This window comes from Chlorocebus sabaeus, chromosome 28 (assembly GCF_047675955.1).
Source record: "Chlorocebus sabaeus isolate Y175 chromosome 28, mChlSab1.0.hap1, whole genome shotgun sequence".
NCBI classification, from domain to species: domain Eukaryota; kingdom Metazoa; phylum Chordata; class Mammalia; order Primates; family Cercopithecidae; genus Chlorocebus; species Chlorocebus sabaeus.
Window position 1 is genome coordinate 10,030,176 of NC_132931.1, and position 24,622 is coordinate 10,054,797.

The window sequence follows — 24,622 nt, forward strand, 5'->3', positions numbered from 1 at the left end:
GGGAAGAGGGAGGGGGGAGAGAGGGAGAGAGAGGGGAGAGGGGGAGAGAGGGAGAGAGAGGAGAGGGAGGGGAGAGAGGGAGAGGGAGGGAGAGGGGGGGAGAGAGGGAGAGAGAGGAAGAGGGAGGGGGAGAGAGGGAGAGGGAGGGAGAGGGAGGGGGAGAGAGGGAGAGGGAGGGAGAGGGGGAGAGAGGGAGAGAGAGGGGAGAGAGAGGGAGGAGAGAGGGAGAGAGAGGGAGAGAGAGGGAGAGAGAGGGAGAGAGAGGGAGAGGGAGGGGGGAGAGAGGGAGAGGGGAGGGAGAGGGAGGGGGGGGAGAGAGGGGGAGAGAGGGAGAGAGAGGGGGAGAGAGGGGGGAGAGAGATTGAGATTTTTCTATCTGACTCTCCAAAAAGAGCCAGTAAGGCTTTTTATCAGGCAAAGCGTGGGAATTGACATCAGGGGTAGGGCACGCAGGCTGGGCTGGGCAAAGTACTTGAGGGTATGCAGGTTGGCATTATCTGGTTGCCATGGTTATCTTGAGTAATGGGCCACCTTGTGGTCTGGCGGGTGGCAACAAGGCTGTCAATGAGTTCAGCATTGCTTCCCGAGGTGGGACACTCCACAACCCTGGTTTGATATTTGGATCTCCTCAGGTCAGTTCCTGGGACTCTCTTAAGTAAAAGGCTTGTTTCCACATGATGACGTCGGTGAGGTCGTGCTATGGGTCTGGTGATGACTGGGAATGCAGGAAAGAATGCCGTGGTTGGGCCAGGTGCATGGTGGGCCACGCCTGTGATACCAGCACTTTGGGAGACTGAGGCGGGCGGATCCCTTGTGGTGAGGAGCTGGGCGTGGTGGAACAAGCCTGTAATCCCAGCTACTCGGGAGAGTAAGGCACAAGAATTGCTTGAACCTGGGAGGCGGAGGCTGCAGTGAGTTGAGGTTGCACCACTGCACTCCAGCCTGGGCAACAGAGCGAGACTGTCTCAAAAAAAAGAATGCCCTGGTTGGGGTGAGCTGAAGTCAGGTCCCGCTTCTGCTCTGTCTCAGTATGAACTCCTGGGGATTCACCCAGGAATGAAGAACCCAGGGCCCCTTCTCCACCTCCCTTCACACAGCTGCCTCTGCCTGAACTGACCTACCCCTCCCTCCCCCGGCCTCCCATAAAATACGGCAGAGACCTATGAAATTCCTCCTGTCTCCTAATTGATACTGCCTCCTTTTTCTCACACTCGGAATGAGCTCCTTATGTCTCAGGTCTAATCCCCCTGACCCTTGAGTCAAGGGCTTTCTCCTGTGTCCCACACAGACCTGGGACAGCTCCCTTGTTGGACTGTGAGCTTATGAAGGGCAGGGCCAGCAGGGGATTGGAGGGAAGCTGTGATACATGGTGACACACCAGGCAGCCAGCACACTCTTTGCAAACTTTAACATGAATACACGTGAGGATTTCCAAGCTAAAAACTTTCCAGTGGGCCGGGCAGGCCCGGTGGTTCACACCTGTTATCCCAGCACTTTGGGAGGCCGAGGCAGGAGCATCACCTGAGGTCAGGACTTCGAGACCAGCCTGCCCAACATAGTGAAACCCTGTCTCTACCAAAAATACAAAAATTAGCCGGGCGTGGTGCATGCCTGCCTGTAATCCCAGCTATTCAGGAGGCTGAGGCAGGAGAATCACTTGAAGCTGGCTGGGAGATGGAAGATGCGGTGAAATGAGATGCGCACCACTGCACACCAGCCTGGGCAACAGAGCGAGACTCTGTCTCAAAACAAAACACAACACAATAAAAACAAAAAACCACACGCGCGTGCACACACACACAGCAAAAAAAAAAAAAACTGACGTGAATACACGTGGGGGATTTCCAAGCTAAAAGCCAAATTCTACTGTGGTCAGGCTGGGGTGAGGGCTGAGGGGTTGCAGTTCTAACAAGCTCCCAGGTGTTACTGATGCTGCTGGATGAGAACCGCTTTACGCAACAAGGGCCCAGCTGGCTAGGGAAGGGAGGCAGCTGAGAGCCCAGGTGGCAGCAGCCAACATCCCACGGGTATAAGACGGCCAGTGGCAGCTGCCCGCTGCTCTGCAGGCGCCATGGAGCTGAGCTATAGGCTCTTCATCTGCCTCCTGCTCTGGGGTAGTACCGAGCTGTGCTACCCCCAACCCTTCTGGCTCTTGCAGGGTGGAGCCAGCCGTGCTGAGATGTCCATACAGCCCGTACTGGTGGAGTGTCGGGAGGCCACCCTGCTGGTCACGGTCAGCAAAGACCTTTTTGGCACCGGGAAGCTCATCAGGGCTGCTGACCTCACCTTGGGCCCGGAGGCCTGTGAGCCTCTGGTCTCCATGGACACCGAGGATGTGGTCAGGTTTGAGGTTGGACTCCACGAGTGTGGCAGCAGCATGCAGGTAGAGAGGCTGGCGGCCCCGGCTTTGGTGGGAGGATGTTCGAGGCAGCCGGGGATGGGGAGTGGGGCCACAGGCAGTGAGAGGTGGGGTTGGGTGGATCCCTCTCATTTGTAGGTAGGGAGGTGGCCCAGTTGAGGCCTGAAGCTGGGCGCTGAGGGCACCGGCGCCTACGGCAGCTCCTGCCTCTGATTGCCAACACTGGGTAGGTGGGGTAGAGCCAGAGGTGGCAGTGCACTTCGGGCTGGCCCAAGCCATGCCACTCTGACTCAGGTGGGTTTGTGACACACAGGCATGCGTGATAGGGCAGCCATGTGAGTAGCCTAAAGGGCTGTTTCTAACGCTTGGAGCATTAGAAACTCATTCTGAAGAGACCCAAAGTATTATCTTAAAAGCAACAAGTGGGCCAGGTGCAGTGGCTTATGCTTGTAATCGCAGCACTATGGGAGGCCAAGGCTGGCGGATCACTTGAGGCCAGGAGTTTGAGGCCAGCCTGGGCAACATAGTGTAGACCCCTGTCTCTTAAAAGTTTTCAAAGAAACTAACTGGGGCCTGGTATGGTGGCTCACACCTGTAATCCCAGCACTTTGGGAGGCTGAGTTTGAGACCAGCCTGGCCAACATGGTGAAACCCCATCTCTACTAATAATACAAAAATTAGCCAGGCACGGTGGTGCGTGCCTGTAATCCCAGCTACTCGGAAGGCTGAGGCAGGAGAATCACTCAAACCCAGGAGGCAGAGGTTGCAGTGAGCTGAGATTGTGCCACTGCACTCCAGGCTGGGCAACAGAGCGAGACTCTGGCTCAAAAAATAAAATAAAATAAAATCCCACGTAGATAAGTGGTATGGGGGCGGGGGCATCATAACCTTGGTGTTGAAGACCTTATAAAGCTCCAGTGGGTCCCTGGGGGCAGCTCCAAGCGGGGAGTGCTTAACCTGAGGTACATGCAGGAAAAGGCCGAGAAATCCAGGCCAGACCTCCCTTTTCCCCTGGCCGGTGGGGAAAGAGGCTGCAAGGAGAGGCCTTATGGCAGGGCAGGGCTGGACACACAGCTCCCCAGCTGAACCCTGATCTCCTGGACCAAGTTCCTGTTGGCCCATGGAGGGCCTGTCCTCTCCTGCCTCAGGGGAACCTGGCTTCTCCTTGCCAATAGCTTGCCTGGGGTGGGGGCACGTCCAGTCCCTGGAGTCCTCCGGCCAGAGCTCTGGTCTTAAGTGTGGTCTCCTGGGCTCTCTTTGAGGACTCGGGGGCCCTTGTTTTCCTGGGGAGGGAGGCCAGAGAGAGCTTCAGGAGTTGAGGAATTATTCTAGTTTAGAGGCTCACAAACAGGTCTTAGATTTACTTGGGGAGCCAGGCGCCTGGCTCCCCTACCTTCTGTGAAATGGGCTTGAATAGGTTAGAAGCTGATAAGTGGTATTTGTGTGTGTGTGTGTGTTTTTTTTTTTTTTTTTAAAGACGGAGTCTCGCTCTGTCGCCCAGGCTGGAGTGCAGTGGCACAATCTCGGCTCACTGCAAGCTCCGCCTCCTGGGTTCGCGCCATTCTCCTGCCTCAGCCTCCCGAGTAGCTGGGACTACAGGCGCCCACCACCATGTCCGGCTATTTTTTTGTATTTTTAGTACAGACGGAGTTTCACCGTGTTAGCCAGGATGGTCTCGATCTCCTGACCTCGTGATCCGCTCGCCTCAGCCTCCCGTAGTGCTGGGATTACAGACGTGAGCCACCGCGCCCAGCTGTTTTTGTTTTTTGAGACGGTTTTGCTTTTATTGCCCAGGCTGGGGTGCAATGGTGCCTATAATCCCAGCACCTTGGGAGACTGAGATGGGAGGATCGCTTGAGCCCAGGGGTTTAAGGCCACCCTGGGAAACATAATGAGACCCGCTTCTCTACCCAAAAAAAAAACACACACACACACACACACACACAAAAACTAACAGGGTGTGGTGGTGCCTGTCTGTAGTCTCAGCTACTTGGGAGGCTGCAGCGGGAGGATTGCTTAAGCCCATGATTTGGAGGTTGCAGTGAGCTACGATTGTGCCACTGCATCCCAGCCTGGGAGGCAGAGCAAGACCTTTTTTTTTTTTTTTTTAAATAAAAAACCCACCTGTGGAGCTTCTAAAAATCCTGATGTCCAGGCTGCTAAAATAGAAAGGGTATGGGACCAGCTGTGGGTATGAAGGATCTCAGGTGATTGCAATGAGGAGCAAAGCCTGCAAACTCCTTCCTCTGGTGTGGTGGTTCCCAGTTCTGCCCGGTAAGAATCACCTGCAGCTGACGCCTGTAATCCCAGCACTTTGGGAGGCCGAGGTGGGCGGATCACGAGGTCAGGAGTTCAAGACCAGCCTGGCCAAGATGGTGAAACCCCATCTCGACTAAAAATACAAAAAAGTTAGGGGCGAGCACCTGTAATCCCAGCTACTCAGGAGGCTGAGGCAGAGAATTGTTTGAACCCGGGAGGCGGAGGTTACAGTGAGCTAAGATCGTGCCACTGCACTCCAGCCTGGGCAACAGAGCGAGACTGCATCTCAAAAAAAAAAAAATTACAGCCAAGACCAGTTTCCCAGGTATACAGCCTGTGCAGTTCTGTGGGGCCCAGTGCTTAATTGAATGCCCTCCTGCCCTGAAATGGTAATAACTTGTGAATAAGGGGCTCCACGAACTATACTGGTTCTATCTGTGCTGGGGCATTTGCTAATAAGGTGTAGGACTGTTCCCTGAAGATCGAGTTAGTTGGGTCAGGGCCAGGCAGCCACCTGGGCTCTTGGGCAACCTTGACCTCCTGGGCTCAAGCCATCCTCCCGCCTCAGCCTCCTGAATAGCTGGGACGGACTACGGGCATATGCCACTGTGCCCAGCCAAGTTATCTTTTTGTAGAGATGGGGTCTAGCTCTATTGCCTAGGCTGGTCTTGACTTCCTGGCCTCAAGCAATCCTCATCCCTCCCAAAGTGCTGGGATTACAGGCGTGAGCCACTGCACCCAGCCCTCAAGTAGTTTTTAGACAAGCTCCCTGAGATGAGAGGTGGGGATAGTGAGCTTAGAATAGGTGGCTAGGGGTTGGTCACGGTGGCTCACACCTGTAATCTCAGCACTTTGGGAGGCTGAGGCGGGTGGATCACCTGAGACCAGGAGTTCAAGACCAGCCTGGCTAACATGGTGAAACCCTGTATCTTTTTTTTTTTTTTTAAACTGGGCATGGTGGCACATGCCTGTAATTCCAGCTACTCAGAGGCTGAAGCAGGAGAATTGCTTAAACCTGGGAGACGGAGGTTGCAGTGAGCTGAGTTCATGCCACTGCACTCCAGCCTGGCTGACAGAGCAAGACTCCATCTCAAAAAAAAAAAAAAAAAAGGTGGTTAGGGAGTGACTGAAGGAGGGGTTTCCAATGCTGGCTCTATGCTAATCACCTGGAAAGGTTGTAAAAATACTGATTCTCAAAGAGAATCTCATACCTTCATTCTACTGGGGTAGGGCCTGGTGTCATTTTTCTAATATTCTAGCAACATCTTCAAACATAGGTGTTTGCTGTAAAACTATCTCCCAGGCAGGCCCTGCCTTCTGCAGCCCTATTGGATGATGCAAATCTCCCCAGTAGCACTCACCTGTGCGCTTCCTGCCTCAGGCAACCTCTGAACCAGTCTCCCCCACCTTATGTGAAATGGGCTTGAATAGGTTAGAAACTGATAATGTGTGTTTTTGTTTTGAGACAATTTTGCTCTTGTTGCCCAGGCTGGAGCGCAATGGCACAATCTCAGCTCACTGCAACCTCTGCCTCCCAGGTTCAAGCGATTCTCCTGCCTCAGCCTCCCGAGTAGCTGGGATCACAGGCATGCACCATCACACCCAGCTAATTTTTGTATTAGTAGAGATGGGGTTTCACCATGTTGGTCAGGCTGGTCTTGAACTCCTGACCTCAGGTGATCTCCCCGCCTCAGCCTCCCAAAGTGCTGGGATTACAGGTGTGAGCCACAGCACCCGGCCAGAAGCTGATAAGTGTTAACAGCTGGGTACTTCCTGGCTCCTTCCTGGGGGCTATCTTAGCCCTGGGCCTCTCCTGAAAGAGGAAACTGTATGTACTGGGGGGTGTGGAGGTATCCTGATGCCTCGATTGCTTGGCTGCTGCATGGTATCTGCCATGTGGTTGATCCAGGCTGCCTGAGGTGGTGTCAACGTGTCAGAAGTAGATTCTGAGGTACAAAGACAGTACCTGTCCTGCCTCTTTACTGACCAGTAGCAGAGCCTGTGTTCTTTTTTGGAGATGGGGTCTTGCTATGTTGCCCAGGCCAGTTTTGAACTCCTGGCCTCAAGCAATCCTTTGCCTCCCAAAGTGCTGGGGTTACAGGTGTGAGTCACCGCACCTGGCCTTGACCCTATGGTCTCTTTGTCCCCCTGTGGGCTGCCCTCCCTGCTGCCCTCCCTGCGTACTCATGTATGACTCAGGTACACCCAGGCAGGTGATGCCGGTAGCGTTAACCTCTCACCTTTCCTCCAGGTGACTGACGATGCCCTGGTGTACAGCACCTTCCTGCTCCACAACCCCCGCCCTGTGGGAAACCTGTCCATCGTGAGGACTAACCGCGCAGAGATTCCCATCGAGTGCCGCTACCCCAGGTCAGTGTGGGACTGACTCATGGCCCCTGGTGCAAAAGCACCTTGGGTGTGGCTGCAGGCAAGTGGGCTGGCTATTGGCAGCAGCTTGCAGCATGGCTATTAGAATTATCTATGGAAGCATTTGCAGCTGTGGTTACTGCCCTGGGCAGGATTGGGGGTCTTGCTGAGTCTAGTTCGTGTCCCAGAAGAGCATCAGGAGCCTGACTGCAGCTTAGCGGAAGCTGCAGAGCTGCCCAGCCCCGGGGATGGTACTATGCCAGCCTGGGCCCTCCTTAAGGGTTCAGAAATGGCCTTCCAATAGCGCTAGGCTGGGGCCAGGTGCAGTGGCTCACGCCTGTAATCCCAGCACTTTGGGAGGCTGACACAGGTGGATCACTTGAGGTCAGGAGTTCAAGACTAATCTGGCCAACATGGTGAAACCCCATCTCTACTAAAAACACAGAAATTAGCCAGGTACCTGTAATCCCAGCTACTCTGGAGGCTGAGGCAGGAGAACTGCTTGACCCCAGGAGGCAGAGGCTGCAGTGAGCCGAGATTGCACCACTGTACTCCATCCTGGGCAACAAAGCGATATTCCATCTCAAAAAAATAATAGTGCTAGGCTGGGTTCTAGAATCTGACCTGGGCGGTGGTGGCCTACTCTTCTGTGGTCCTCGGGGCCCTGGCATCAAGCACGTGCTTGTGAACTCAGGCTCTGAAGTGGGAAGAAAAACTGTGGCTCCCAAGGACAACGCTGGGTCCTGTGCTGGCCTCAGCATGAGGTGCAGGGTACTTTGTCCCTGCCGTTGAACCAGTCTGGGAGTGGGTATAAGATGGTGCCGCTGGGTGTGGTGGCTCAGGCCTGTAATACCAGCCCTTTGGGAGGCCAAGGTGAGCAGTTCACGAGGTCGGGAGTTCGAGACCAGCCTGGCCAACATGGTGAAACCCATTTCTACTAAAAACACACAAAAATTGGCTGAGTGTGGTAGTGTGTGCCTGTAATCCCAGCTACTCAGGAGGCTAAGGCAGGAGAATCATTTGAACCCAGGAGGCGGAGGTTGCAGTGAGCTGAGATGGCACCATTGTACTCCAGCCTGGGCAACAGAGCGAGACTCCATCTCAAAAAGAAAATGCTAGTGTGAAGTGGGTAGGGAGCTGATACCAGTCAGGACATGAGGGATGAGCCATGCCCCTGGGAGGGGTCATGGTAGGGGTTATCCTAGAACAGGATCCTGGAGTGTGGGACCTTGAGGCTGAGATAGCCTGGATAGAGCCATGTGGCCACATACCCTATGGGAGGGCAGTGTGCCCTTAGTAGGTGACATGCAGCCTAGGGGCTGGAGCCCAGGGACTAGGGAAATGAGAGAGCCAGATAGATGGGCTCACCAGCCTCACCACAGGTGCCTCTCCTGGAATGGGTGAGGACTGAATCTCCACCCAGGGTCACCTGGTGGCTGGTGCAGAAGACAAGTGGGAACCAGTGAGAACCAGCTGGGAGGCTGGAAAACCGAATTCGATGAGGCCTGACCCATGGTTGCAGGGGCTGTAGAGGCTGACTCGGAGGAGCTAAGAGCAACTGGAGGAGCTTGGTGTCTATGTGGGTAGTGGAGATGGGAGAATCAAGGGCAGGCCGCCCAGCCTGCGGGAGGGACTGAAGCCCTGCTGTGACCATGGAAGTCTCTGACTTCAGAGTAGCTTTGTCTGGGCCTGGCCTCTGAGGATGGCGGCTCACCTGATCCATTGGCTGCAGGCAGTACTAGAGAGGCTGGCTGTAGGCTGGGAGGCTTTAACCTGGCTCCAGATACCTGAGTCTGGTTATCAATAGAGGCATCCATTGCTTGGACTAGCTTCTCCCAGCAGATCCTGTGGGGTCAGCAGGGTAGGTATCTGCAGATACCCAGACCTGCTTCCACGGACTTCCCAGTCACTGGTGCGGGTTCAGGCTCTTGGTAGCATCTCCCTAAGGGCCTATCTTTGATCTCTGAAGGATGGCCTTAACTGATTCCCCTCTCAAGCATCCTGTGGAGTACTGTGCAGGGCCTGCTATCAGACCCCAAACGTGAACCTCTAGGGCTAAAGTATGTGTGGTGGCTTTTTGGTTTTTTGTTTAAAAAAAAGTCTTAATCTGCCACCCAGGCTGGAGTGCAGTGGGTGCCATCATAGTTCACTGCAGCCTTGACCTCCTGGGCTCATGCAATCCTCCCATCTCAGCCTCCAGAGTAGCTGGGACTACAGGTATACACTATGCCTAGCTATCTTTTCTTTTTTTATAGAGAGTCTCGCTATGTTGTCCAGGCTGCTCTCAAACTCCTAGCCTCAAGCAATCCTCCTGTCTCCACCTCCCAGAGTACTGGGATTACAGGCATGAGCTACTGCACTCAGGTCCAGGGCTCAAGAAGGAGCAGATCTCAGTCTAGAAACCAAACTCCTAGTTTCAGCTATATCTGTCTTCAGCAGCCCAGATAGCATCATAGCATCAGTTAGGAGGGCTGGGCCACTCACAGGTGTAGAAGTTCAGGAGGGTCCGGGGGCAGCCTCAGGCTCAAGGTGTCTGTTCAGCCATCTTGCTCCAGCTACCTGGCTGGGCCATAGCTGGTGATCCTGTAGTGGGGTAGCAGTGATATATTCCCCATCAGTGGGGGCCCAGGTGAGTGTGACCTGAGGCAGGTGTGCACAGCTGCTGTTCTTCTCTCAGGCAGGGCAATGTGAGCAGCCAGGCCATCCTGCCCACCTGGTTGCCCTTCAGGACCACGGTATTCTCGGAGGAGAAGCTGGCTTTCTCTCTGCATCTGATGGAGGGTAAGAGAAGGCTGGGTGGGACAGCTGTGGAAAGCCCTGGGCCATCTCAAACCCCTGCCCTTGGCTGTGTCTTTGTTTTTTTTGTTTGTTGTTTTTGAGACGGAGTCTTGCTCTGACCTCCAGGCTAGAGTGCGATGGTGCTATCTTAGCTCACTGCAGTCTCCACCTCCTGGGGTTCAAACATTCTCCTGCATCAGCCTCCCGGGTAGCTGGGATTACAGGCTTGTGATGCCACACCCAGCTAACTTGACTATTTTTAGTAGAGATGGGGTTTTGCCACTTTGGCCAGGATGGTCTCAAACTCCTGACCTCAGGTAATCCACCTGCCTCAGCCTCCCAAGGTGCTGGGATTACAGGCGTGAGCCAACCATGCCCTGCTGGCTGTGTCTTTCAGAGAACTGGAACGCTGAGAAGAGGTCCCCTACCTTCCACCTGGGAGATGCAGCCCACCTCCAGGCAGAAATCCATACTGGCAGCCACGTGCCACTGCGGTTGTTTGTGGACCACTGTGTGGCCACACCAACACCAGACCAGAATGCCTCCCCTTATCACACCATCGTGGACTTCCATGGGTGAGCACTGGACTCCCTGCCTAGCGAACCTTCCTAGCAAGATGACCCTAGAGCCACCTGTTTGGCTTTTTGAGACAGTCTCACTCTGTAGCCCAGGCTGTAATACAGAGGCTTGATCTCTGCCCACTGCAACCTCTGCCTCCTGGGTTTAAGTGAGTCTCCTGCCTCAGCCTCCCCAAGTAGCTGGGAATTACAGGTGCCCATCACCACACCCGGCTAATCTTTGCATTTTTAGTAGAGACAGGGTTTCACTATGTTGGCCAGGCTGGTCTTGAACTCCCGACCTCAAGTGATCCGCCCACCTTGGCCTCCCAAAGTGCTGGGATTATGGGCGTGAGCCACCGTGCCTGGCCCACCTGTCTGGTTTTAACACCATTCTGTTCTTTTCCAAGCTGTCTTGTCGATGGTCTCACTGATGCCTCTTCTGCGTTCAAAGTTCCTCGACCCGGGCCAGATACACTCCAGTTCACAGTGGATGTCTTCCACTTTGCTAATGACTCCAGAAACATGGTAAGAGCTTTAACAGCCTGGAAGAGAAGGCTGAACTTGCAACCTTCATATCCTACTGAGTGGAGTTGCTCACCAGCTCTACGCTTAAGCAAATGACTTAGAGCTCTGTCCAGTAACTCAAACTTACAAGTAAAGCCATGAGCTTTAGTGAGGCCTTCAAGCATAAGAATGAAAAATATGAAGCCTTAAGAGGTAGAGGCCGGGCACGGTGGCTCATGCCTGTAATCTCAATACTTTGGGAGGCCGAGAGGGGGCGGATCACTTGAGGTCAGGAGTTCAAGACCAGCCTGGCCAACACAGTGAAACCCCGACTCTACTAAAAATTAGCTGAGTGTGGTGGTGGGTACCTGTCATCCTAGCTACCTGGGAGGCTGAGGCAGGAGAATAGCTTAAACCTGGGAGGTGGAGGTTGCAGTGACCAGAGATCGTGCCACTGAACCTCCAGCCTGAGTAACAGTGAGACTGTCTCCACAAAAAAAAGAAAAAGGCGTTAGCCTTCCTGGAGGCTTTCTCCAGGTTCAAAGAAGGCCAGTGTGAACTTACTAGGCAGGGTGGCCTCTTGAACTTGATTTAGGCTAGGCCGATTCTGAAGGCATCATCCTCACCTGGAGAGCCTGTTGAAACTGAGACTGGGCCCCAACCCAGGGTTTGTTTCAGGTGGTTGAGTGAGGCCTAGAATCTGCATTCTTGGCCAGGCACGGCTGTTCACGCCTGTAATCCCAGCACTTTGGGAGGCCGAGTTGGGCGGATCATGAGGTCAGGAGATCGAGACCATCCTGGCTAACACTGTGAAACCCTGTCTCGCTAAAAATACAAAAAATTAGCCGGGCATGGTGGCGGGTGCCTGTAGTCCCAGCTACTCGGGAGGCTGAGGCAGGAGAATGGTGTGAACCTGGGAGGCAGAGCTCGCAGTGAGCTGAGATTGTGCCACTGCACTCCAGCCTGGGAAACAGCGAGACTCCATCTCTAAATAAATACATAAATAGAATCTGCATTCTTAAGTGTTGGTTCTGCCGGTCTGGGGCCTCTCCTTGAGAACCTAAACTAGAAAGTTCCAACTGACACTAAGAGGGAAGGAGAAGGAAGGAATAAAGATGGAAACTGCCTCTGATGGCTGAGGTGGGGAGGGATACGGTAGGAAGTACAGGTTCAAGGACCGACATCTAGCCAGGAAGTACTGGTAGGTGGTTAGAAGTGAAAAATCATGGGTCTTTTGCCCTCTGCGGAAAGAGGCTTCCTATGCCTAGTCTGCAGTGCAGGGCAACCTCGACCTCCTGGGCTCAAGCCATCCTCCCACCTCAGCCTCCTGAGTAGCTAGGACGAGCTACAGCCACATGCTAGCATGTCCAACTAAGTTATCTTGTGGAGATGGGGTCTAGCTCTATTGACGAGGCTGGTCTTGAGTTCCTGGCCTCAGTCTTCCTCCCTCAGCTTCCCAAAGTGCTGGGATTACAGGCATAACCTATTGTACCCAGCCCTCAGGTAGCTTTTATTTATTTTTTTGAGATGGAGTCTTGTTCTGTCATGCCCAGGCTTGAGTATAGTGGTGCCATCTCGGCTCACTGCCTCCCAGGTTCAAGTGATTCTCCTGCCTCAGTTTCCCAAGTAGCTGGGAGTACAGGTACCCGCCACCGTGCCCAGCTAATATTTTTGTATTTTTAATAGAGACAAGATTTCACCATGTTGTCCAGGCTGGTCCCAAACTCCCGACTTCAGGTGATCCACCTGTCTCGGTCTCCCAAAGTGCTGGAATTACAGGCATGAGCCACTGTGCCCAGCTTCAAGTAGCTTTTATTTATTTATTTTTTAGTTGGAGTCTTGCTCTGCAGTCCAGGCTGGAATGCAATGGCACGGTCTTGGCTCACTGCAACCTCCACCTCCTAGGTTCAAGCAATTCTCCTGCCTCAGCCTCCTAAGTAGCTGGGAACTATAGGTGCCTGCCATCATGCCCAGCTAATTTTTGTATTTTTAACGGGGACGGGGTTTCACCATGTTGGCCAGGTTGGTCTTGAACTCCTGACCTCGTGATCCACCCGCCTTGGCCTCCCAAAGTGCTGAGATGACAGGCGTGAGTCACCATGCCCAGCCTCAAGTAGCTTTTAAACAAGCTCACTAAGATGAGAGGCGGGGCCGTGAACTTAGAAGAGGTGGTTAGGAAGTGATTAAAGGAGGGGGTTTCTAATGCTGGCTCTATACTAATCATCTGGAGAGGTTGTAAAAATACTGATCGTAGAGAGTCTCATACCTTCACTCTATCAGCGTAGGGCCTGGTGTCACATTTTTGTAACATTCTATTACCAAAATCTTCATGGGTGTTTGCTGTAAAACTCTACCAACTTCAATGTGTACACCATCTAGGTTCTACCACTAGCATTTTTTTTTTATTTTTTTTGGAGACAGTCTCACTGTCTCGCCCAAGCCGGAATGCAATGTTACGGTCTTGGCTCACTACAACCTCTGCCTCCGGGTGCAAACAATTCTCCTGCCTCAGCCTCCCGAGTAGCTGGGATTATAGGTGCCTGCCACCATGCCCGACTAATCCTTGTATTTTTTAGTAGAGATGGGGTTTCACCATCTTGGCCAGGCTGGTCTCAAACTCCTGACCTCATTATCCACCCACCTCAGCCTCCTGAAGCGCTGGGATTACAGGTGTGAGCCACTGCACCCAGGTTTTTTTTTTTTTTTTTTTTTTTTGAGGGTCTCACTCCGTCACCCAGGCTGGAATACAGTGGCACAATCTTGGCTCACTGCAACCTCCGCCTCCCAGGCTCAAGCGATTCTCCTGCCTTAGCCTCCCAAGTAGCTGAGATTATAGGCCTGTGCCACTACTGCGTACCTAACTTTTGCATTTTTAGTAGAGACGGTTTCACCATATTGACCAGGTTGGTCTTGAACTCCCAACCTCAAATGACCCACCCGCCTCAGCCTCCCAAAGTGCTGGGATTACAGGCGTGGGCCACTGCACCCAGCCTACTAGCATTTTACTATTCTCCATTTACTGATCTCTCTTATTCTACTTGGAAATGCATCAAAAGCCACTTAAGCTCCCAGGTGACTCTGATACGCAGCCAGGCTTGCAAACCTCTGAAGCAGAGGTTCATACATCAGGGTGGCATTAAGGGACAAAATAGAAATTCATCAAAGATCACATCGATGCCACTTTACCTCTTCCAGCAGCTGCCTTGTGGGAAGAGAAAGATCAACACGGGTCACTAGGGTAGCAAAAGGGAAAAGCATCTAATATTGATGAAGTGGCCTGAAGCTCTCAGTGGTAGGCCCTGCTTCAATGGGGCTGGGGATACAGGAGGGCAGATTTGCTAAAAGAGTCCTGGTCCTCGGATCAGTGACCAACAGCTCCTTAGGGGAGAGGATCCTGGTTGTGGGAGGAAGTCAAGATTGACTTCAGATGTGGCCCATTTGGGAGGAAGATTGGGGAGAAGGTTTGACCCAGGTGGTAGCGGTCAGCGTGGGTATAGACTGAGGTGGTTTCTCAATCTCTGGGGATTGAGGGGTGACTAAGACCAGAGAACAGTGCTGTTTAATGGAAGATAGTCTGAGCCCTTGGAGGGTTCCCCTTCAAAGGTAGGATTGATGATGCCTCAGTAGACTATGTCCCATGGCACAAAGAAGGAACAACCCTATTTCAGAGCCATAGGGTAGCTGGGTACAGTGGTTCACATCTGTAATCCCAGCACCTTGGGAGGCGGAGGTGGGAGGATCAGGGCTCAGGCGTTTAAGGCTGCAGTGAGCTATGATGGTGCCATTACCCTCAACAGAGCAAGATCTCGTGTATTTTTTTGTTTTTTTTGACAGTTTCGCTCTGTCACCCAGGCTGGAGTACAATGGCGCGATCTCGGTTCACTGCAACCTCCACCTCCCCATTCAAGCGATTCTCCTGCCTCAGCCTCCCTAGTAGTTGGAATTACAGGTGCCTACCACCACGCCCGACTAATTTTTGTATTTTTAGTAGAGATGGGGTTTCACTATGTTGGTCAGGCTGGTCTTAAACTCCTGATCCACTTGCCCCAGCTGCCTCAAGTGCTGGGATTACAGGCATGAGCCACCACACTCAACTTTTTTTATTTTTTTGTTTGAGGTGGAATTTCATTCTTGCTGCCCAGGCTAGAATGCAATGGCGCGATCTCAGCTCACTGCAACTTCCCATCTCCCAGGTTCAAGCAATTCTCCTGCCCCAGCCTCCCAAGTAGCTGGGACTATAGGCACCTGCCACCATGCCCGGCTAATTTTTGTATTTTTTTTTTTTTTTTTTTTAGCAGAGATGGGGTTTCACTATGTTGGCCAGGCTGGTCTCAAACGCCTGACCTCAAGTGATCCACCCACCTCGGCCTCCCAAAGTGCTGGGATTATAGGTGTGAGCCACAATGCCCAGCCTAGACCCTGCTTCTGAAAGGCCGCTATAGGGGTACTACCCTGGGATCTTAGACTCCAGTTAGCACCAGAAAAACATACTAGGAAGAAGCTAAGGATGAAAGTATATTTCCTTTCTGGAACAGACTACAGGGCTTTGGAAGCTTCTTACTTGCGGGGCAGGTGGCTAAGATGGGCAGCCAGAGAACTGCTAAACTGGCTTGTTTCTAAAAGTCGGAATTTACATGGTTTCAAGTTTCCCTGCTGGTATGCTTGGCCACTAGGTGGTGACTGAGGCTTGTGGCTCTGGGGCTTCTGCTAGAAGGTGGCAGAATTGCTATGTTCTGCCTGAGATTGAGCAGGGAGGAATTTCAGCCCTGCCTGGAATATGAAGGGAAACTGACCTGGGGATGGGCCAAGGCTAGACGGAGCCCTGGCTCTGTCAAAATGGCCCCTAACCCCAGTGGCAGGATGGAATGTCAGCCAAAGATGAGAAGGCTTGGCCAAATACGGTGGCTCACACCTATAATCCCAGTACTTTTGAGGCCGGGGCAGGTGGATCACTTGAGGCCAGGAGTTCAAGACCCGCCTGTCTAACAGGGTGAAACCCCATCTCTACTACAAATACAAAAACTAGCCTGGCGTGGTGGTGGGTGCCTGTAATTCCATCTACTTGGGAGGCTGAGGCAAGAGAATCGCTTGAACCCAGGCAGTAGAGGCTGCAGTGAGCTGAGATTGTACCACTGTACTCTAGCCTGGGCTACAGAGTGAGACTCCATCTCAAAAAAAAAAAAAAAAAAAGGGGTGGCTTACAGGGCAGTTGACTATTCCCTGGGTAGGGGGTTGTTCAGCTCCCAGCAGGAGCTCAGATTGGGTTCATTCCCTCCTACTTGTCTAAAAATGTGGGTAAACATGTCCCAGAGGCTAGGACTGTCAGGGTGACAGCCTGGTGAGTCTTCTGGTCATCATATCCCTTACAGGTGAAAGGAGGCTGGCCTAGGCTTGACTAATAGCAGAGGCGTGTGCGAGGAAGAAAAGCCCGGGGAAGCTTGCCCAAGGAGTGAGCCATCAAACTCTTAAGTCTGGCCAGGCGCAGTGGCTCACGCCTGTAATCCCAGCACTTTGGGAGGCTGAGGCGAGTGGACGATGAAGTCAGGAGTTCAAGAAAATGCAAAAAAAAAAAAAAAATTAGGCATGGTGGTGTGCGCGTACAGTCTCAGCTACCCGGGAGGCTGAGGCAGGAGGATCCCTTGAACCTGGGAGGTGGAGGTTGCAGTGAGCTGAGATTGCACCACTGTACTCCAGCCTGGGTGACAGAGTGAGGCTGTCTCAAAACCTGTTAGGTCTGAAATGGAAACTCAATAGAAGCAGGTCTGAAAGGCTTCTGTGTGCCCAAGGACCTCGGGTCACAAACAACTTGGCCTTGCCGTAGCTGGCAATACAGTGACTACATCCCTGAAAAGTAGCTTGTCAACTAGTCAGGTGGCAGGTGGCAGTGTCGGGAGCCCAGCTAAGCTGTTTGCTAGTAAGGTGTCCACCACCCACCTCAGTCACCTGGGGGTGGGTGCAGGGGTTTAGCCATGCTGAGTTAAGCTGAGGATTGGCTGGGTACTAGTAGCTCATACCTGTAATCCCAGTACTTTGGGAGGCTGAGGTGGGCAGATCACTTGAGCCCAGGAGTTTGAGGTCATCTTGGGCAACATGGCAAAACCTCATCTCTGCAAAAAATCCAAAATTAGCCAGGTGTGGTGGCGTGTACTCATAATTCCAACTGCTCATGAGGCTGAGGTGGGAGGATCCTTGAGCCTGGGAGGTCAAGGCTATAGTGAGTCATGATCATGCTACTGTACTCCTGCCTGGGTGACAGACCCTGTCTCAGAAGCCCAGGGTCAAGCACGCTCAATGATTGGGTAAGTTTGGAAAAGATTCGGGGAATGATAAATGGTGGATTTCAGTCTAAAATTAGTTGCTACTTGCTCTAACATTGGGTAAGTGAACCTTTAGACCATCTCAGAGATGAGGCTCTTCCTTCCCCCTCTTTATTTTATGAGACAGAGTCTTACTCTGCCAGCCAGGCTGGAGTGCAGTGGCATGATCTCGGCTCACTGCAACTTCTGCCTCCCAGGTTCCAGAGATTCTCCTGCCTCAGCCTCCCAAGTAGCTGGGACTACAGGTACCCACGACCACGCCGGGCTAACTTTGTATTTTTAGTAGAGATGGGGATTCACCATGTTGGCCAGATTGGTCTCGAACTCCTGACCTCAGGTGATCCACCTGCCTCGGCCTCCCAAAGTGCTGGGAGTATAGGTATGTGTGTCATTGTGCCCGGCCCCTTCTCCCTCTTTAAAGGGTTAAGGGTTATATGAGAACTGGCATGTTAAACTCCCAGGCACAGCTTGGAACTCAGCCTGGAAATAGCTGTTATTCCTTTTGCAGATATACATCACCTGCCACCTGAAGGCCATCCCAGCTGAGCAGGAGCCAGATGAACTCAACAAAGCCTGTTCCTTCAGCAAGTCTTCCAACAGGTGAGGAGGCCAGGTGCCCCGTGACTGGGGTAGAAACTGAATCGGCAACACCTTGTCTATTTCCCCCAATGTATTACCAGCAAACTGCTTCCTGCAGGCAACAAAAATCTAAGCTGCTTGTCTTTAATCTCAGCTGGTTCCCAGTGGAAGGCCCAGCTGACATCTGTCAATGCTGTAGCAAGGGTGACTGCGGCACTCCAAGCCATTCCAGGAGGCAGCCCCACGTCGTGAGCCAGTGGTCCAGGTCTGCTTCTCGTAACCGCAGGCATGGTATGTGACAGGACGGCCAAGAGGCTGTTCATCGTCCCCTACTCAGTCGAGGGTATCTGCTGTCATTTCAGGGTGATGGTCTTTTCCCTTGTCCTCCATTAAAGCTGTTTGCTCCTAGGCCTGCAGCTACCTTTCCCTAACACAAATCCTGGGGCTAAGCAGGAAGGGCTGTCGGCCCTCCACCTCAGTGGCAGCCAGGGTAGCTCTGCTGTCATCCTAGGCTTCTGCTGAGACGACATTAGGCATGTAGGGGAAATATGGCAGCTGTTAAGACAATCTGGCTGGGCACAGTGGTTCACGCCTATAATTCCAGCACTTTGAGGGGCCAAGGCAGACAGGTCACCTGAGGTCAGGAGTTCGAGACCAGCCTGACTAACATGGAGAAACCCCATCTCTACTAAAAATACAAAATTAGCCGGGCGTAGTGGTACATGCCTGTAATCCCAGCTACTTGGGAGGCTGAGGCAGAATTGCTTGAACCTGGGAGGCAGAGGTTGAGGTGAGCCGAGATTGTGCCATTGCACTCCAGCCTGGGCAACAAGAACAAAACTCGGTCTCAAAAAATAACAATCTGGCCAGAATGCTGGGTCATGCCTACAATCCCAGCACTTGGGGAGGCTGAGGCTAGAGAAATCACTTGAGCCCAGGAGTTCTTGACCAGCCTGGGCAACATAGCAAGACCCTGTCTCTACAAAAAGACCCAATATACTAGGGAAATAACTCTTGGGTGACCTACTTTCTCTGTATGAGAAAACTTTCCTTCCCCCTGCCTTGCCCCGCCCCTCACGATGGAGTCTCGCTCTATTGCCCAGGCTGTAGTACTGTGGCATGATCTCTGCTCACTGAAACCTCTGCCTCCCAGGTTCAAGCTAGTCTGCCTCAGCCTCCCAAGTAGCTGAGACTACAGGCATGTGCCACCATGCCCAGCTAACTTTATTTTTAGTAGAGATGGCGGTCTTGCCATGTTGGCCAGGCTGGTCTCAAACACCTGACCTCAGGTGATCTGCCTGCCTCAGCCTCCCAAAGTGCTGGGATTACAGGCATGAGCCATCATACCTAGCCGAGAAAGCTGTCTTTTTTTTGTCTATAAACTTTGTTAACCCATACAAAAAAGACAACATATTTCAGCCCACTGAGGCAGAATAAACCTCCAATCTGATTCCTGGTTAGGGACTAAGATGACCTCCGGGTGTTTGTTCTCCTTCTACAGTGACAGAAGAAGCAGATATCACCGTGGGGCCACTGATCTTCCTGGACAGGAGTGCTGACTATGAAGTAGAGCAGTGGGCCTTGCCGGCTGACACCTCCGTGCTGCTGCTGGGCATAGGCCTGGCCGTGGTGGCATCTCTGACTCTGACCGCTGTTATCCTGGTTCTCACCAGGAGGTGTCGCACTGCCTCCCACCCTGTGTCTGTTTCCCAATAAAAAAAGAAAGCAGTATCTGGTTGTGGTGTGATAGAAGATCAGAATTAGTACTGACTGTGTCGAGCGGGGAAGACTATATACCACCAGCCCCGTGCACTCACATAGCACAGTCCAGCAAGCACTACTGTGCCGCTAGTGTAAACAGGGCAGGGTTCATGTCCTTGGGGACAACTATGATCTATCACCTCCATGGGAACCAACATGGAAACTTAGATGAAGGTCAGTCTGGCTGGACCCACCTTACTTCTAGGTCAGCAAAGAATCTTATATCTCTGGCCCCCATGGATTTGACACGGGAGACGGGAGACGGGAGACGGGAGACGGGAGACGGGAGACGGGAGACGGGAGCTTCCAGGCCCCCTTCTCCAAGGCAAGCAGGCAGCCAGCTCTGTTCAGACGTTAGAGGCCAGAAGGCCAGTCATGATTGGGCCCTCCCAGTAGGGCAGTGATGAGAGCTCTGCTTCTGCCTGGTCTTAGCTGTCACGTTGGGCTTGAAGCTATTCTCGGGGCATGTTGGTATGAATTTGTCAATGCTGTAGCAAGGGGGACTGGCACCCCTAGCCATTCCAGAAGGCAGCTCCATGTCATGAGCTAGTGGTTCTGAGGTGGGCACTTTTGCTTTGGGGGTAGGAGGCCTCAGGAAGGCTGAGAAACTGCTTTGATTTTGGGTTTGTTGAGCGAAGGGTCTGGCTCTGTTGCCCAGGCTGGAGTGCAGTAGTAGAATCATAGCTCACTGCAACCTGGAACTCCTGGTCTCCAGTAATCCTCCTGCCTGAGCCTCCTGAGTTGCTGGGACTACAGGCATGAACCACTATGCCCAGCTTATTCTATTTTTGGTAGGAAGTGGTTCAAGCTGGCCTCGAACTCCTGGCCTCATGTGATCCTCTCCCCTTGGCCTCCAAAAGCCCTGGGATGATAGATGTGAGGCCTCACTGTCACTGATGGGAGCTGCTTCTCAACCTCCCCCCACCTTTGCCGCTTTCCCTAAACAGGCTGCTTCCCTCCATCCAGGTTTTGGCCATAGTCCCTAGGAGTACTTAGTAAGAGAATGGTGCCCCAAGGGGGGTACCCAGGGAGCTTGTGCCCCCTTCTTTGGGGAAGGTGTTCATGGTACCCCTGAGGGATGAGAAGCCTCCCACAGTAGTTGGCTCCAGCCTTGCCCCAAACTCAAGCCATTCTCATTCGGGGAAGTTCGCTTTCACTGTGGCATCCCAGCCTGGCTGGGTACTTGCTATGAGCCTGCCAGTCCTTGTGGGCCACATGGGGTGGCACCTACTGAGCAGGATTAGGCATAAACTGAAAGCTGAAAGACGCTCAGGTGCAACTGGCATGGTGCTTATCTCTGGCCTGCTGTCTGGCTGAGGGCAAGGGGCTCCAGCATGTTGACTTGGGTATAGACATGTCTAGAGTGCATTCAGAGCAAGGTTTGGGTAGCTTTGGACCTACTGAGAGCAGGAAGGCCTTTGATACTCTAAGTATGGTCTGTGAACATTGGTCTTACCTGAGCATTTGTGGGAACTGTATCACTTATAAGCCCCATCCCAGACCCAGAAATTTGCATCTTAAATCCCCGGGTGGGGTGGGCATGGTGGCTCACACCTGTAATCCCAGCACTTTGCAAGGCTGTGGAAGGTGGATCACCTGAAGTCAGGAGTTCAAGACCTGCCTGGTCAACATGGTGAAACCTCGTCTCTACTAAAAACACAAAAAATGAACTGGGAATGGTGGTGGGTGCCTGCAATCCCAGCTAATTGGGAGGCTGAAGCAGGAGAATTGCTTGAACCTGAGAGAGGCAGAGGTTTTAGGGAGCCGAGATCGTGCCACTGCACTCCAGCCTGAGCAACAGAACAAGACTCCATCTCAAAAAAAAAAAAAAAAAATCCCCAGGTGATTTGAGTGGTTAAGGTTAAGTCCCTGAGCCAGGGACTTGCAGCACAAAGGGATTGTTCCAGGTGAGCCACTCGCGGCCCAAGCAGGTTGTGGTGTGATCTATCTGTAGGGGAGTAACAGGCTGGGGTTCAAAAAAGGTCAGATATAGTGGCTCAGGCCTGTAATTTGGGCCAGCACTTTGGGAGACCAAAGTGGGAGGATGGCTTGAGCCTAGGAGTTCAAGACCAGCCTGAGTAACAGGGTGAGACCCCATCTCTACAAAATATAAAAAGTAGCCAAGCACAGTGGTACATGCCTGTAGTCCCAAATGCTTGGGAAGCTGAGGCTGGAGGATTACTTGAGCCCAGGAATTCGAGGCTGCAGTGAGCTGTGCTCAGTGCCCAGGTCCCAGCCTTGCTGCCTCCTGCTGTACTCTAGCCAGAGTGACAGAGTAAGACCCTCTCAAAAAATAAAATTAACTAGGGGTTGGGGAGGTGGGCTTCCTGGAGGTGGTGATCCAGAAGCAAATCCTCAAATAACTATGGGGAAGTGGGTGTGGTGGCTTACACCTGTAATCTCAGCATTTTAGGAGGCCGAGGCAGGTGGATCACTTGAGGCCAGAAGTTCAAGACCAGCCTGGCCAACATAGCAAAACCTGTCTCTACTAAAAATATAAAAATTAGCAGGGTGTGTGTGGTGAATGCCTGTAGTCTCAGCCACTGGGGAGGCTGAGGCAGGAGAATCACTTGAACCCAGGAGGCAGAGGTTGCAGTGAGCCAAGATCATGCCACTGCACTCCAGTCTGGGCGTTGGAGTGTGACTATCTCAAAAAGTGGGGAGGGGAGAGAAAGGGGGAGAATCTGTACCCTGAGGGCATGGAAGGCCTCAATGCCTAGTAAAGAGTGGGGCTTGGCCTGGAGAGGGAGGCCTCATGGGCCAGATAAGGGAGATGCTGGCCCATCTGGGCACGCATGTGCCCGTAGGCTTTCCCTGTCGAGATGATCAACTGGAAAGGCAGAGAATGCGGCCTGGAGGCTCAGAAACATCCTTGAAGCCATATCCCCAGGTCCTAGTCCTAACTGCCACTCTTTTCTTTTTTTGAAATGGGGTCTTGCTATGTTGCTCAGGCTGGACTCCAACTCCTGGGCTTAAGCGTTCCTCCTGCCTCAACTGCCCAAGCAGCCACAAACCACACCTGGCCTCTTCCTGCCACTTCTAGCTTAGCAGGTGGCTTCATCTGTATACGGGGATGACGTGACTGCTTGGGGGAATGAGCTGAGCCCTTGGTGGAATCATGGTTCATGCAAGAGGTCTCCGGCAAAATGCTCCAGGCTTGGAGTCTGCTGGGCGCTTCTACCCCTGACAATCCGTTTACTTACCACCACCCTCTGTTCAGACAGGGAAGTTCTTTCCATCAGGATTATAGCGAGGATTGGTCTTCATGGCACCCTTGGCATCCGAGCACGTGTTGTTGGAGCTGTTCTACGAGCCAGGACACACCAGGGAACGGTTCCCGCAATAAACACCCGTCTCTTCCTCGTACTCAAGTTCTTCGGGGTTGCAACATTCTGAGAGCTTGTCCTTCATTCAACTTCTGTCCTCAGCAGAAAGAGGAAGTGGCTGTGTAAGGGGAGGGGAGGAGTTATGACTAAGATGTGACCCTGAGTGTCAGCTCCCCATGGGCCTCAGCAGGATAGTTTCCCTGGGCCTTTGCCAGGAGCCACGGCCTCCAGCAGCCATGTCAGAGGGCGTGGCCTGCCTGCCTCCTAGGGGAACTAGACTAGAAATGAAAGGTAGTAGAAAACCACTAAGGATTCTCTTGACTCCATTGCTTAGTCCTCCTCTTTCCCTAAAGTTTCCAGAAACTTCCTATTGCACTGGAAAACCTCTGTAAACCAACACTTTGGGTGTGGGTTTATTTTTTGAGATGGGGTCTCACTCTGCTGCCCAGGCTGGAGTGCAGTAGCGCCATCATAACTCACTACAGCCTTGACTTCTCTGCCTCAAACCATCCTCCCACCTCAGCCTCCCAAGTAGCTGGGATTACAGGGGCATGCCACTATGCCCGGCTAATTTTATTTCATTTTTTTAGTACAGATGGGGTTTCAGCATGTTGACCAGGCTGGTCTTGAACTCCTGACCTCAAGTGCTCCTCCTGCCTCGGCCTCCCAAGTTGTTGGGATCACAGGTGTGAGCCACCGCGCCCAGCCAGTTCTCATTCTTAATTAGAGATTGTAGCCAGACATTAGAGAAAACTAGAAGAATCCAGAATCTAATCCAGTCTCCAGGTAGATAAATAACTCAAACAATGAACATTACTATAATAACAGGTAAACTATCATTTTTCTATTGAAACATAATTTTTCTCCCTATAGTCACCTCGAACTGACCTTGTGATTCGCTCCCCTTGGTCTCCCAAAGTGCTGGAATTACAGGCATGAGCCACTATGCCTGGCCCTCCTTTTTTTTTTGAGACAAAATCTCACTCTGTCACCCAGGCTGGAGTGCAGTGGTACAATCTCAGCTTACAGCAACCTCCACCTCGCAGGTTCAAGTGATTCTCCTGACTCAGCCTCCCTAGTAGCTGGGATTCCAGGCACATGCCCAACACGCCAGGCTAATTTTTGTATTTTCGGTAGAGACAGGGTTTCGCCATGTTGGCCAGGCTAGTCTTGAACTCCTGATCTCAAGTGATCTGCCTGCCTCAGCCTCCCAAAGTTCTGGAATTATAGGTGTGAGCCACTGTGCCTGGACAGAGAACAGATTCTTACTGAACCTATGCAAATAACCATGTTGCTGTAAAAATAAGAATAATCATAAATTGCTTCTAAATTCTGGAGGGTTCAGGTAGAGAAGAAAAGCAAATGTTTTCATTTTTGTTTTCAAAAGTACTTTACCAAATTACTATAAATTATACAAAGCTTAAAAGAAAAAAGTTTCCTTAAATCTGGAAAACAATATTAAAAGAACCTGCAATGTTTGACATAAAGCAGCCTTAAAAATCCATAATTCAGCTGGGTCTAGTGGCTCCCACCTGTAACACAGCACTTTGGGAGGCTGAGGTGGGAGGATCGATTGAGCTCAGGAATTCAAGGCTGCTGCAAGCCATGATCACACCACTGCACTTCACCTGGGTGACACAGCAAGACCCTGCCGTGAAAAAAAAAAAAAAGATCCAGGCCTGGTTTGGTGGCTCACGCTTGTAATCCCAGTACTTTGGGAGGCCTAGGCAGGCAGATCACCTGAGGTCAGGAGTTCGAGACCAGCCTGCCCAACATGGAGAAACCCCATCTGTACTAAAAATACAAAATTAG

At 52.3% G+C, this 24,622-nt stretch overlaps 2 protein-coding genes across 4 annotated transcripts in view; one reads left to right on the forward strand and one right to left on the reverse strand.

Moving 5' to 3' along the window:
* Positions 1-22,912, reverse strand: part of SSC4D (scavenger receptor cysteine rich family member with 4 domains) — a 58,852-nt gene extending 35,940 nt beyond the window's left edge. For 2 of the 3 annotated variants that reach the window (XM_073012710.1, XM_073012708.1), the window contains exon 1: positions 22,688-22,912. The gene's annotated coding sequence lies outside the window, so the exon portion shown is untranslated. Of the gene's footprint in view, positions 1-16,841; positions 16,935-22,687 lie in introns of all 3 variants that reach the window. The other variant, XM_073012709.1, reaches the window with a different exon arrangement.
* Positions 1,946-19,454, forward strand: ZP3 (zona pellucida glycoprotein 3). The gene is made up of 8 exons (XM_008018406.3): positions 1,946-2,383; positions 6,870-6,988; positions 9,663-9,766; positions 10,161-10,338; positions 10,731-10,848; positions 17,653-17,744; positions 17,878-18,014; positions 19,225-19,454. The coding sequence occupies exons 1-8, from the start codon at positions 2,072-2,074 to the stop codon at positions 19,437-19,439; spliced, it is 1,275 nt and encodes a 424-aa protein (XP_008016597.3). The 5' UTR covers positions 1,946-2,071; the 3' UTR covers positions 19,440-19,454.
* Positions 22,913-24,622: the final 1,710 nt, after the last annotated feature.